At 53.6% G+C, this 13,594-nt stretch overlaps 5 protein-coding genes across 5 annotated transcripts; all 5 read left to right on the top strand.

Moving 5' to 3' along the window:
* Positions 1-748: 748 nt before the first annotated feature.
* Positions 749-1,546, top strand: DQ04_02671040 (putative proteasome alpha 1 subunit; the record flags this gene model as incomplete). Its single annotated transcript, XM_009312104.1, has 1 exon — positions 749-1,546. The coding sequence occupies one exon, from the start codon at positions 749-751 to the stop codon at positions 1,544-1,546; it is 798 nt and encodes a 265-aa protein (XP_009310379.1).
* A 456-nt stretch (positions 1,547-2,002) lies between these two features.
* Positions 2,003-2,533, top strand: DQ04_02671030 (hypothetical protein; the record flags this gene model as incomplete). The annotated part of the gene is made up of 1 exon (XM_009312103.1): positions 2,003-2,533. One exon carries the CDS (start codon positions 2,003-2,005, stop codon positions 2,531-2,533), a length of 531 nt encoding a protein of 176 aa, XP_009310378.1.
* A 326-nt stretch (positions 2,534-2,859) lies between these two features.
* On the top strand, positions 2,860-6,330 carry DQ04_02671020 (cohesin complex subunit SA-1/2; the record flags this gene model as incomplete). The annotated part of the gene is made up of 1 exon (XM_009312102.1): positions 2,860-6,330. One exon carries the CDS (start codon positions 2,860-2,862, stop codon positions 6,328-6,330), a length of 3,471 nt encoding a protein of 1,156 aa, XP_009310377.1.
* A 535-nt stretch (positions 6,331-6,865) lies between these two features.
* Positions 6,866-11,497, top strand: DQ04_02671010 (hypothetical protein; the record flags this gene model as incomplete). Its single annotated transcript, XM_009312101.1, has 1 exon — positions 6,866-11,497. One exon carries the CDS (start codon positions 6,866-6,868, stop codon positions 11,495-11,497), a length of 4,632 nt encoding a protein of 1,543 aa, XP_009310376.1.
* An 823-nt stretch (positions 11,498-12,320) lies between these two features.
* On the top strand, positions 12,321-13,594 carry DQ04_02671000 (hypothetical protein; the record flags this gene model as incomplete). The annotated part of the gene is made up of 1 exon (XM_009312100.1): positions 12,321-13,594. A coding segment is annotated over one exon (1,274 nt), but the record flags the coding sequence as incomplete, so codon positions are not given.

Genomic DNA, 13,594 nt, shown 5'->3' with positions numbered 1-13,594 from the left:
TATATATATATATATATATGTGTGTGTGTGTGTGGGTGGGTGCGTATGCGTGTGTATGTGCATGGTTGTTTGCAGTTGCTGTGGGTTGTGCCCAGCCACACCCTGCAGTTGGGCAAATGGGCAATTGACTGTAATACGGCTATTTCCCTTTTTTCCAATATTAGGAAGGAAAATTGAACGGAGTAAAATGGCCCAGCAAGGATGAATGAAAAAAAAAAAAGAAAAAGTGAAGCTGAGAGAAGTAAAGGGAAGAAAAAAAGGTGCCGCGGCGGGAACCCATAGAAGCAGAGATTGGGCGGTGGGATGACCTCCGCACCTCATCCATTCTTTTTGGTCTTCTTCACCTCTTGCTTCACCAATACGGAGACGTTCAGTTGTTTGCTTAGCGCTATCGCTCTTGCTCGTGCTACTGCTGTGACCAGGCCTGTTGTTCGTGCAAAGTGACGGATCTGCATTTGTGGTTTTCGTTTCTTTTTTTTTTTTTCTCGTTCTCTCTCTCTCTGTGTGTGTGTGTGGCGTTTTATCCCGAACAGCTCCTACAGAGAAAGAAAGAACAAAGAAAAAAAACAACAATAAAAAAAGGACAGCTTCGATCCCTCGATACGCTGCACCAGCGAACAAAGAAGGAACAAAACACACACCAACACGAAAAAAAAAGACAAGGAGTAGGAAGAAAAAAAAAAAANAAAAAAAAAAAACAGCAACAACAAGAAGGGACGGTACTGAACAAGGAAACACCCGGGTCATTATGTTCAAGAATCAATACGACACCGACACAACGACGTGGAGCCCCACCGGCCGTCTCTTCCAGGTAGAGTATGCAAACGAGGCGGTAAACAACGGCTCCGCCGCTGTGGGTGTGAAGAACAGGGAGTACGTTGTGCTCACGGCTCTCAAGCGTAGCCCGGTGGCGGAGCTCTCCTCTTATCAAGAGAAGGTCTTCAAGCTCGACGACCACGTCGGCATGGCGATCGCCGGCCTCGTTGCAGATGGCCGCGTGCTGGCGCGCTTCCTGCGCACAGAGTCTATGAACTACCGCTACATGCACGACAGCAATCTTCCTCTGTCGCTAATGACGGACATGATCGGCGACAAACACCAGCGCCACATTCAGCACGCAGGGAAGCGGCCTTTTGGTGTCGGGCTGCTCATTGCCGGCCACGACTCCACCGGACCACACTTGTACCAAACTGCGCCGTCAGGCGATGTGTTCGAGTTCAAAGCGACTGCGATGGGACTGCGCTCGCAGGCAGCGCGCACGTACTTGGAGAAGCACTTTGAAACGTTTCCTGAGTGTGACTGCGACGCGCTTATCATGCACGCGCTTAAGGCGCTGGCGGCGGCCACCACTGGCGGCGTGGAGCTAAATATCAAGAACACCTCTATCGCTGTTGTAGGGAAGGACACGCCTTTCACAATACTCAGCGAGGAGCGGGCGCGGAAATATTTGGATGGTTTCAAGATGCGGCCGGAGGACATACCGCCAGAGCCAGAGAATGAGGAGGAGGAAACGGTCCAGGAACGGCCCCTTGATGTGGAGGAGTGATGTGTTGTAGGAGGTTGTGGCCTTCCTTTGGTTTCTTTTTTCCCTCTGTTCTATTCACCTCGCTCTAGGACATGCTCTGCCACACTGTGTTGGGGGCTGTTTCTGTGCGTGTGTGTGTGTTTGTGTGCGCGCTTTGAGTCTCTCTTTGTCTCCATTTCTACTGGAGGGCACGATGTTATGGACGATCTTTAAGAGAGAGAGAACGGCTCTGCTGCATGACAGGAGTAGGTAGGGATTTCTGCTGTGCCGTTTGCACTCGACACTCATTCCACGCTTCGGCGTGTGTTGTGAGGGTGTTATTGGTCTATTTGTGTTTGCCTTTGTTTTTCAAAAAACTCTTTTCTTCAAATCACATTTTTTGTTTTTTTTGGTTTCCTCTTCTTGTGCATTCCTTTCTTTGTTGCGTACTCCTTGACTCTTGCGCTGCTCGCTAAGTAGGAGAGAAGAACACGGACAATGCCGCGAAAAACAACCAAGCGGAAGCGGCACTCGAGCAGCTCGGCGAGCGACGATGGCTCCAGCGACAATGAGCGTGGGAGGCGCGGCAACGCCTTGTCCAAGTTTGAAGAATTCGATGTCTCGGAGGTGCTTCAGAAGCCACAGGAGGCGCAAGAAGCTCAGCTAGTAATGGAGCCGCAAGACGGCAACACCAACAATGACGTTAACAACAACAGCGACAGTGCCACAACAAGTGCTACAGCTACAACTGCCGCTGTCGTTGCTCCTGAACCTGCTGCTGAACCGCAGGAGCCGCCAGCGCCCATTCCGCAGCTCATTCCACCGGAGCCTTTGAGGGACCTTCCACCAGATGAGGAGTTCGTGCCGCTGACTACGATTCAGGTTGTGCCGATGATGAACCGCAACGTTGAGGCGCAGAACGGCCTGCTGAAAGAGCCCGCAGCGCCGGCCAGGATTCAACGTGTGACGCAGCCAGGTGTGCCAGCCCCAGCGATGCCCACAATACTTATGCAACTTCTAAGCGCGTGAATAGAGTGTGCGGGCGCGTACGCGCCTATCCACTCGTTTTTTTTTTTTTTCGTTCTTCCCTTTTATAAATCAACGATGCGTGCAGAGACCAAGCCAGGCGTGCCTGTTTGTTGTGATGCCAGTTGGAAGTGGTGAAATGGTGAGGGGGCAATTTTGAAGCAATCTGCGACCTCTTCTTGTTTTTGCATTTCTCTTCCTAACACGGTAACAAGAAGAGGGAGGCAACCAGCGATAAAGAGAAAGAGGCAGGTGCCACACACAGACGTGCAGTAGTAAGGCGTTCTCAATTTTTGCTTTCCCACAGAGTGTGAGGCAATACATCAATCATGGTGGCGGAAAGGCGCAAAAGGTCAAAGGCCACCAAAGCGGTGGCGTCGACAGAGGCTGCCGTCCCGGTTGAAGATGACGCGATGCCCCCGCTGCAGCAGCAACTGACCGCTGCAAACAGCACGGAACCTGTCCTTGTACAGGAGGACGGAAGTTCGCTCGGGGAATCGCTCTTCCATGCTCTCACAGAGGGCGCTTCGGCGGAGCAAGTGGTGGTGGATCTTCTTCGCATTTACGGTGATGGCAGCACTGACACGGTATGCTGCGCCGTGCTGAACCTCGTTGGGAAGGTGTCGGGCGTCGCACAAGCGGAGTTGGACGCGAGCGCTCTGAAGGATGATGTGGATGTGACAACCCTTCTGGAGGAGATGTACGCCAGGGTGCCGGAGGACGCCGCGGTATATCCACTGGTGAGGAAGGACCCCAAGTTCCGCAGCTTTTTCACTGCGTACCGCCGCTTCTTTGGGCGCTTGGTGGGGCTGAGTTACACCGCTAATGTGCTGCTAGACGGCGTGCTGCTGCCAACGCTCCTGCGTTGGCTCATCGCGATGAGTGAGAGCAAAGCACGGTGCTTTCGCCACACGTCCACTGTCGCTCTGCTCTCCATTGTGGGTGCCCTTAATGGGTTGATTCATGACCTCAACCACCGCCTGCCACCGAAGGGGCGTGGGAGGAAACAGCAGGTCGGTGCGCTCCAGGAGAGCATCCACGCCATTGCGGAGATGCGCAACCACGTCATTTCGCAGGCCATCCACCAGCGACCGCGCGATGTTGCGCCAGAAATTCGGCTTCTTGTTTTTGAACATCTGGAAGATTGGATCCTAAAGTACGATGATGAGTTTGCAGAGAACAAGTACTTCCGGTACTTTGGCATGGCGCTCTATGACAAGCGACCCGAAATACGTGCAGAGGCCCTCACGATGATTCGCAAAGCCCTTGCTGCAACGCCAGAAAGTGGAAACCGCATGTTCCTCTTCCTCCAGTATTTCAGCAACCGTTTGGTGGAAATGTGCAGCGATGTCAGCATGCGTTGTGCTGAGCTGGCAATTGGTGTTATTGTCCTCATTCTTCGCGTATATGGTGAAGAGGCGGAGGGGAAGGAGCTTCTTGATAATGAAAAGATTGACCGAGTGCTGCTGACACTCTTTGATGAGCGTCCCACCATACGCCGTGAGGCTGGCATCCTACTTCGCGTCTTTATAGACTCTCGCGTCTCCGTGGATGCGAGTAGCGGTGAGGCTGCGTACCAAAAGGCCGCGACGGAACTGCTTTGCGCCTTCGCCGGGACGTTGCGTTCGCAGTACGAGGAGACGATGCCGGAGCGGTACCTTATCGATGCCCTCTACACGCCGTCTGAGGACGTACCGCACCTGCTGCAGGTCCACACGCCGCTGCTGGAACTCGCCGCCGATGACGATGCAGCTGAGGCGGTGGTGGGTCTCTCCCTTGTCGCCGCGCTACTCGAGAAGGCACGCGGGCGGCTTGACCTGGGCCCTGTTCCGCGTGAAGACCGCCGGCATGTGGTCACCAAAAAGCTTGCGGTTGGCAAACAAGAAGCGGTGGACGCTTTCGTGGCTAATTTAAGTCGCGACGCAGGTGTGTTGTTGGCGGAAGTGCTTGAGAAACATCGCGGGGATGTAGGTGTCCTCTGTAGCATCGCTTCTGTAGTTGCGGCGATGGATCTTAAGGTGTTCACCTCACTTGAGCAGGTGTCACGGATCAATGCGCTCATGGTGCTACTGCGGAAGGCCACTGCGGCCTTGCCTCGGTGCGAAGAGTTACAACTTGTCCAAATTACCTCCGCCTGGACTGCGCTTGCCTTTGAGGATCACCCTTTTAAGAGTGAGGCCAATGGTCATCTTCAGGAGTTGAAGAGGCAAGTTTTTAAGCAGCTAGCCGCCATACAGAAGGGAGGCATTAACTCAAGAAGCCAAGTGGATGAGAATGAGCTTCTGCATGTGTGTGCGCGTCTGAGCATTGTTTCCTCCCTTGTGTCGCTGGTGGACCATTGGGGGACTCTTAAGACGGCGATTGTGCAGCACACTGTTCCAACCTTTTCTCCAGAGATCCTGCGGCTCACACTAGCGAGTGCCGTTCGGTGTGTATTGTGGCAGATCGGTGCGGAGCAGCAACTTCTACAACAGCAGCAGCAGCAGCAGCAGCTGGTAGGTACGCCAGCAGCCGCAGATACCATAAGTCAGATGATTGGGGAGCTGCTGACGTGCATCTTCCAGGCCTGGGCCTTAGATTCACAGCGACGCGAAGAGGGCTTCACTACACTTCTAGTTGACAGCATGATCCACCTATGTGATCTCTGTGCGCTGAAGTATTACACAATGTCGCAGGTAGAACAGGATGCACTGGTTACAAAGTTTGGTGAGCTCACGGAGATGCTAAGCTCTGAGATAAGTGACGCTAAAGCCAAACTCAAGGATGCCCAAGTTCATTTTCAGAAAGGTGGAGCTCTCAGCGTGGTTACAAAGACCCGCCGAGAGTTATCACGCCTCGAGGCATCACAACTGCGCATGACGGTGGGTATCGTGCGCCTGCTGCTTCTTAATCGTCTTGCAGGTGACGTGGCACCCCGTGTGCTGCTTCAATGGACGCATGCACCTACAAAAGCAATTGCTGATGTGTTTCGCTGTCTATTCCGCACATTGCGTGACCGCGATAATGACAGCTTCACCCTCGAGAAGTCTATCCTCGTGGCGGCATACAGCCAATCTTCTGAGGCGCTCTACCAGATGGGGCTTAAGCTATCTTCGATGCATTGGCCTTTGCCTGACAAGTACTATACTGCAGTCGTCAGTCTTGTACGCTTTGGCATTGACTTTGCCATCACAACAGACCCTGTTATGCTTCAAGCCGTTGTCGCGTACTGCCCCAAACTCTTGAGGAGTGATGCCTTGGGATTGGCACATTCGTTGGCTGCCAACCCAACACTCGCAGAGAGCGAGGACCCTAACGCCCGTCTTTTCGTGGCAGCCATCCGCAGGGCAGCAAAACTGGAGGAGACGGTGGGGGCCACGCCCATCCGCAGCGTAAAGCGGCCGCGTGATGCGTCGCACGGCGTTGACACGATTGAGAGACACATTCTGCAGCAACAGCAGCAGGAGGGAGGCGCTTTGGTGGCATCCCCGACGAGAAATGCGTCACGGATGCGGTCCCAACGCCTTACAACACCCAAAGCACCACTCCCGCCCAACCGTGTTGTCACGGCGGAAGGTTGGCATGTGCGCCCAGATGAGATTGACAACGAGGCGGAAGTGGCGCGGAGTGTGACGTCTTCCACCTCGGAAACCGTGGAGGCGACACGTGGGCGGCAACTAAGGAACATAAAGCTGTCACCTGGTGCTGTGGCTGGATTGGCATCAGCAACGGTGACAGCAACACAGGAGACCCTCCTCTCGTCCATGGCAGGGGAGTTGGATCGTGACGAAGTGTTTATTGCAACACAGGAGTACGATTGAGCCATTCCTGCTGCCACTGGTTGCCACAACCGTCAGATCTACTCTATTCCTTGGCGGAAAAACAACAACAACAACAGATATTCAGTTAGTTCTCCCATAGAAGAAGACGAAGAAGGAAAAAAAAAGATAAACCATAGAGAACACAGAGTGTGGTTACGGAGTTAATATATCATTCTCCAAGTCAGGGCAGGAAATAAAGAGAGTGAGACATATGAAGCACAAAAAAGGAAAGTGAAATCATGTGTAGACTCCGTGCCACGTCCCCAGACATTGTTCTGAAAAGCTTCTCTCGTTATTTTGCGTTATAGTTTCTAATCACAGGAATGATGACATCTCTTACGGTGACACGACAAATGCCAATGTGCGGTCAGGGTGTTATTATATTCTTTCCTTTTTTGGTTTCTCTTTTCCCATTTTTTTTTCCTTCTTTGCTGCTTTGAACTGCATTACGTTGTGGTTTTTTGTCTGCCACGTCTAGTCGGCACATCTAGACAAGTGAAGGGTGGCCGGCTACAGATAGTCGGTGCTTGTCGTCATGCTGTACACAGCGTCATCGCTGCCGGCCGCTGTTTTGAAGGACCCGCATAGCTGGAGTGCGAGTTGGAAGGAACTACACGAGAAGGCGGTGAGGAAGAAGGATCAGATTGTGCTGGCGCACGATGCTGCATCACCACTCAATTCCAAGATGAAGGCCCGGCTAATGTGCTGTGTGCGTACGCTACCGCGCCTGGGTGATGTAAAGGCCGCGCTGAGGAAGCTAGTTGCGTCTCGTGAACAGCGCCGCTCCTCGCTTAAGCGGTTAGAATGCCCACTCTCGGTGGAAACACTGCGCTGTGATGACACGCGCGGCTACCGTGCCCCTAACCCGACCATATGGACTGTCGACAGCTCTGTTGTTGGTGACATCACGGTTATAGATGCGTTTTCTGGTAGCGTACTAATGCGGATTATGGAACCAAAACGAGGCGTCATGGTTGCCTCAATGATGCACGCGCCATTTCGAGGTTTTATCGATCGACAGCTAGAAGTGGTTTCTATTGAGAAGCCGCAAGACATTCTCTCGGTGCGAGAGACTTCGCTCATCAACACGGACTATGTCTGGGTTGGGTTCGCTGATGGCGCTATTCGCCTTTTTCCTGCCGATTCCCAACGTGTGCGGGAGCAGGATCGGTCTTTGCTGCTGGCCAAAGGGGAGCTGGCGGACCTCGTGTATGAACTGCCGAAACACCACACAAGTGCCATCGTCGCCATCACGCGTAGTCCGTGTCATGAGGACGGTAAGACAACTGATCTGGTTACCGCGAACCGCCTAAGCAATTCTATCCGCGAAATGACTGCAGCAACGGCGCGCCGGTGCCGTGAGGAACGCGAACATCTTTCACTTGTGTGTACAGCGTCGGAGGACTCATGTGTGGTGGTATGGGACCTGCAGAAGATCTATGGCCGGCTGGAGGAAATGCGGTTGTCATCGCAAAGTGCAAGACACGGCCTGTACAATGCTTCTACTAGGGCGCCATCACTCCGTGGCGATATTGTTACATTCGAAGGGAAGGCGTCGCCTAGCACGGCAGGCTACACTGTGCGTTCCACGTGTACAATGGTGAAGGTGCGGCCGCTGTTCAGACTGAAGGGAAGCGTGGGTGGGCTGCGAACGCTCAACTGGGTCACGACAACCGTGACGACGGCGAATTATCAAAAGAGCCGTGATGTGGTGGCGATGACGCGGGACCCTAAAGAAGCCACAGCACCATTGTTAATCAAACATCGTCGTGCCTTGCAGAGCATGACGCGGTGGGAAAAGCGAGAAGAACATCGGATGATGCTGCGGCTCTCGGAGTGGGATATGCGGGAGGTGGAGGCGGAGCTGGAGCAACTTATGCCGCCCCTCACGCCTGAGCCTGTGCAGCACAAGCGGATTAACCTCATTATTGCGGGCGACGTCCACGGTACAGTTCATCTGTGGGATTTAGATGAGGAGCTCGAGCGAACCATTAACGCTGCGACAACCGCGACTTCTTCTGCGCGCTCGCGATGTTCGTCGTCAGAGTCACGACTAAGTCAGAGTCCACTTACCACCTTCGATTTCTCTGTGAGCCCTCGTAGGCATCGCAAGCGTGGCTCCACGACGCGCACAGCTTCTAGCACAGCCTATGCCCACAGTGAGATGGATTCGGCCATACGAAACAGCCAGCATAGCATCTGTGTGGCTTCATCTCCATGTCGTACAATGGAAAATTCACTGAAGGGGAGTCTACAGGATCGAATGGGGAATGGAAAACGATCCTCTTTAGTCAGCGCACAGAGCGCGCCACCAAACACGAAGAAGGCTGCAAAAGAAGGAACAAAAACAGGCGGTGTGATGTCGCATACACCAAGGAAGAGTCTCGCTCGAGGATCAACTGTGAAGGGTGGTCCTGCTACACCGTCGACAAGGCTGTCACGCACAACAGTGGAGACACCATTAACACAGACTCCAGTCTCTTCACCGGCACTGAGTAAGGCTAAGAGAGGCACAGAGGCAAAGTCTTCACGTAAGCTGACTAATCGAGATAATGACACTTTTGCAAAGTGTTCCCTTAAATCTGGCGGTGCATCGCCACGTGTCAGCGCGTCTGCCACCAAGTCTCTGAAAACGTCACGTGGCATTGCACCAAAATTGGGCACGACTCGTGCAATTCCGCAGTCGGAGAAGAAGGCCATTCAAACACCCAAGAGGGGAACGCGGCATATTGTAGCCAAGACACCTGCTACTAATGGCGACAGTTGTGGTGACTTCACACCTCCTTGCGTGGGCCGGAGCTCCGGTGGCAAAGCGGGTAAATCGGAGGGGCGCAAGAGTGCGCTGCGGAAAAAACCCACGACGGGGTTGGCGGAGGACACGTGGACAGTGCGTTGGAACTCAAGCAAGACTGGTGGATCTACGCCACACACGGTCTCTAGCCACCGCAGCTTTAACAACCATAGCGGACGACAGTCTGTGCACGAGGTCACTACCTCCGCGAGGTCTGGTGGGGAGCAGGCACCTAATGACTGGATGGACGATCACCGCTACTTTAGGGACATTTACAGCCGTAAAGCAAAGTGCCGCATGGATCTCACGGATAGTGCCACCATTACGGGCATCGCTATAGATCTTCCACCTGTTATTACGGTGACCATGCGACGTCTCCCGGACCCGCTGGAACCTCACTATTCCCTGCTGGATCAGCCGACTGAGGAGGAAGTTCGAAACCGCCAATTGGCCAACACCTTCCATCAGTTGACCGATGAACGCGCACTTTTTTGCGCCTTTGCGAAGCTGCAGTTCTATGTATCTGTAGAAGGGACGATAATGAACTTGCAGTGCGTACCCAAGGCTCCTTCAGAGTTTGCTGGAAGGTTCCTTCACACTGTGCGTACGCTGGATGATAGTGTGGTGGACGAGCCAGCTCCATTCAACTTCAAGGTTGTCATCCGAAGACATATAATGGAGAGACATTCGCAGCCTATTGTACTGTTGTTCATTGACCACCAAAGACAACAACTCTGGCTCGCGCGAAAAGACGGTCTCCTCTCCGTTTTTTCGACAGAAACAAAAACTATCATCTCACGTGTACCGCACCCTTCAGCAGAAATGGCTCTTGGTCCACCTAATGCGGCGGAATGGAAGCGAGTGCAGCGAGAAATGGCACTGGCGGAAGGACTACCCCCTCACCTTGAGGTGCATAAGGAGTGCAAAAAATATCCACCAGGCCATTTTGTAAATCTTGCTCCTGTTTCAGTTCTTCAAGAATTTAAACTGATGCGAGCGTCGACGGTACGTGATTTTGACTCGACGTTGGTTCCGCGAAGTGATGCTTCGGATGTTGTCAAGGGGCACATCGTCACCATTGACAACAGAGATGCACTAGACGAACACGCGCGGTCTCGTGAAGCTACCCTTAGTACATTTTTAGAAGCACTAAAGCAATGCCGTCAAAAGGCCTTCACAGTGCGTACAGTGCAGAGAGATTATTACCTCTCTCTCCAGAATGTATTGAGTGAGCGCATCAGTCGTCTGATTGCACAGTGCGCTTCACTCGATGCCCTGTGCACAACGCGGAGCGCCTTTCGGGCTTGGGCGCACCATCGTGAATACTTTGCCCGCCGTCATGTTCTGCGCCATATGCGACATAGGCGGATAGAGAAGCTCTCATTTGTGGCAGAAAATGCGGCTCGTGCCAATGCAACGATACTGAGAGAAGTGTTCTTTTCCAAGTGGATTATGCTCGTGCGCGAGCGTCGAATGCAACGGCGAAAGGTTCAGTTCTCTCGTATCTTGGGCGCACATGCGCGCTCCGCCAGTGAAGCCAAACTGTTAGATTTTTTTGTGGAACACGCGCGGCGGCGCCGGTTCTGGTCTCTGTGGCGGTCTGCGCTAGCGCCTCCGCTACGTTTTTGTGTGGCCTCACCGCCTACCCGAAGTCTCAGTCCTGCCAATGCGATGGGGGCCACTCAGGTGTTCTCGCCACGCTCACCGCGATCACCACGGTCACCACGGTCACCACGTTCACCCAAACTGCGTTCCTTGTCCCGTCCGCGGGGTATGATACGTGATGGGACATTTAAAGATCTTCAAGCTATTGTTCGGCAAATTCAGGCCTTCCGGCAACATCTCATCCGCTTTCGCTGGAGTGAATCAGCAGACAGTCTCTTGGATATTGATGATCTCTGGCTTGACAGCATCGAGGCTGCAGCGGGTGAGGCAGAGGTGCACACAGTGTACGCACTGAAGGCGGCAGTATTTAAGTTTAGTCTCCTCCCTCTCCTTGAGGGTTTGCTGTCGACTGCCGAGGAAGTGCTGCCTTACATACGTGTGGCACCTGTCAGTGACGAGGTGCGATCAATGGTGCGTGGCTGTCTGCTGTGTGTGGATTACATCTTCGCTGATCCGGATACCTTTGGGGATAACCCCCCGCCCAATGGCAGCATATTTGCTGGTATCTCACATGCGGATAAGCGAAGAAAATCGTCCCTGATTTACCCACGGCTGCAGCGGGAGCGGGAGTTTCGGGATGTATTTGACGAGGCCATGGATGAACGTGAGTTCCAGACGCAGATAGAGGCAATAACTACACATCGTGCGGTTATTGAAGAGTTTGTGCGCCTTTGCTTTGCCTCTATGAAGAAAGTTGCAGTGCAAGAATAAAAGAAAATTGAAAATGAGGAACATATACAGTGACATTTTCCTCTATGTTTTGTTTTGTTTGCGGTAATGGCGAGTACAACGATGTGTAACGTCCATTCCAACTCGAAAGCTAAGCAGATTGTGTCTTTCGAATCCAAGTACAGTGGAATGTACAGATACGACAAGCACAATTCGTCGGGCGGATGCTGTGCGTGCCCGAGCCTGTGTGTTCGCGTTTTGGTGTGCGTGTGCGTGCCTGGATGAGCGAACAGCAAAATGCTGCGAGGAGGTGAGGACGGGGATGGGGGCGCCATTTCCTTCAGGCCATCCCAAAGAAGAGAGGGGGAGGGAAAGTGATGCGCCTGCAACAACAATAAGTCTTTATACATCGCTTACTTTGCTCTGCCCTTCCTCTTTATGTTGACTTTGCTTTCCGTTTTTCTTTCTTTCTTTCTTTCTTCCCTCTCCCTTTGTGTGTCGCTGTAAGTAAGGGCGAGAGGGAGAGTGAAGAGAAGCGAGGAAAGTAGCAAGAGTGCACCACGCCAGCAGCACAACATGGATGGACCGTGCAATGTGTTGCGTCATCCGTCAGAGGCGCTTCCTAATCGAGTTAGTTTTTTTCTTCGTTTGTTGGTGTGGCTGCATACCTCCTCATATTCCGCATGTCCGCGTCGATGCTTCACGTGTGACCGCGCGCGCAGCGCCTTCCCCCCTCTATAACTTTGCCATCTCTCACCCCTCCTCTCTCTCTCTCTCTCTCTCTCTCTCTTTCTCTCTCTTTCCGTTCTTTGTATGCACTGGGGGAATAATCCTGATAAAGGTGTGGAAGGTAAAAGAGAAAGGGATGCTGTCCTCCCAAACGGCGTCGATGAACCATTCTACGGAGAGCGCCACCAGCAGCCTCCAGCGCTCAGGTCTCAACATGAGTGTTGGCGACACAAAGTCCATTGTGCTTGCCCTCCAGGCCCTGCAGGACAAGATCCGTCGCCTCGAGCAGGACCGCAACCACCACCAGGACCAGTATGAGCGGGCTCTGCAAGCACATGAGGCGTACAAGCGAGACATGGAGCATCAGCTCGAACAGGAGCGCGCGCACCATCGACAAAGTGAAAAGGAGTTGCAAGAGATGGTACAGCGTGCCACATCTGAAAAGGCTAAGCTGCAAAGTACATTGGAGGAGAGTCGCAAGGACTTGGGGACTTTTAGGACAGAATTAGAGGAGATGCTCGTTAAGGAGTGCGATGCCGCACAACAGCGGGAGAATGCCCTAGCTACCGAGGTGGACAAGTTGCGTCAGGAGGTTGAAGAGCAGCGAAAGAAGCATCGTGCCCTTATTTCCTCCGTAGAGCAACTTCGCGCCGAGAAGGAGGCGGCACTTGACACCAACCATCATTTAGAGCTGGCGATACAAGAGGTTCTGCGGATGCAACAAAGTCGTGGGGGCGACCGCTCATTCTTGCGGAATGGTGACACCAGCAGAGTAACCGACGCTGGAAGGAACAGACGTGGTGGCCGTCGCGGCCGCACGTACAACAACACGTCGGTAGGTGACTCCATGCACCGAACGAGCAGCTCCCATCGTGCTGTCGATCCACGTGGGAGGGAAAGTCGGCCAACGTCCGCACTTCGCAGCAGCAGTGTCACTCGGCGCACTTACCGTGATCCAACGTACTCTTCCATCCAACGTGACGTGCGCAAGGATGGCGCCGGACATTCACATGAGGGAGCCGGTAGCGAGTACGCCCGCCCGCCTCCGTGTGCCGTGGTGCCAACAGTGTCGCGCACCCAACCTGCAACATCGCCTGAAACGCGGCAGAGCGGCGCCATGGCGGAGGTGCTGCAGGAATTGCAGGCGGAGCTTGAGAGTCTCCACCAGCAGTACAAGGAGACGGTTGAGCGCGCGGCGGCTGAGGAACTCTCAACGGAGGTCCTCACAGCGGCACTGAATCGCCTCGCCACAGTGATGGATCGCAAGACGGAGCAGATACGCCTTATCAAGGAGGCGCAGCGCGACCTTACACAGGCCGGAATAGTAGAGGTGCCGACGTCGCGACCGGTGAGCTCGGCGAGGCGGCGGTCCCCTCCGGTCGGTTCAGACAAGGCAACACAGCGCAACCT

The sequence above is a fragment of the Trypanosoma grayi genome, assembly GCF_000691245.1.
Source record: "Trypanosoma grayi strain ANR4 Tgr_267_V1, whole genome shotgun sequence".
Taxonomy (NCBI): Eukaryota; Euglenozoa; class Kinetoplastea; order Trypanosomatida; family Trypanosomatidae; genus Trypanosoma; species Trypanosoma grayi.
This window is presented reverse-complemented; position numbering and strand designations above follow the sequence as displayed.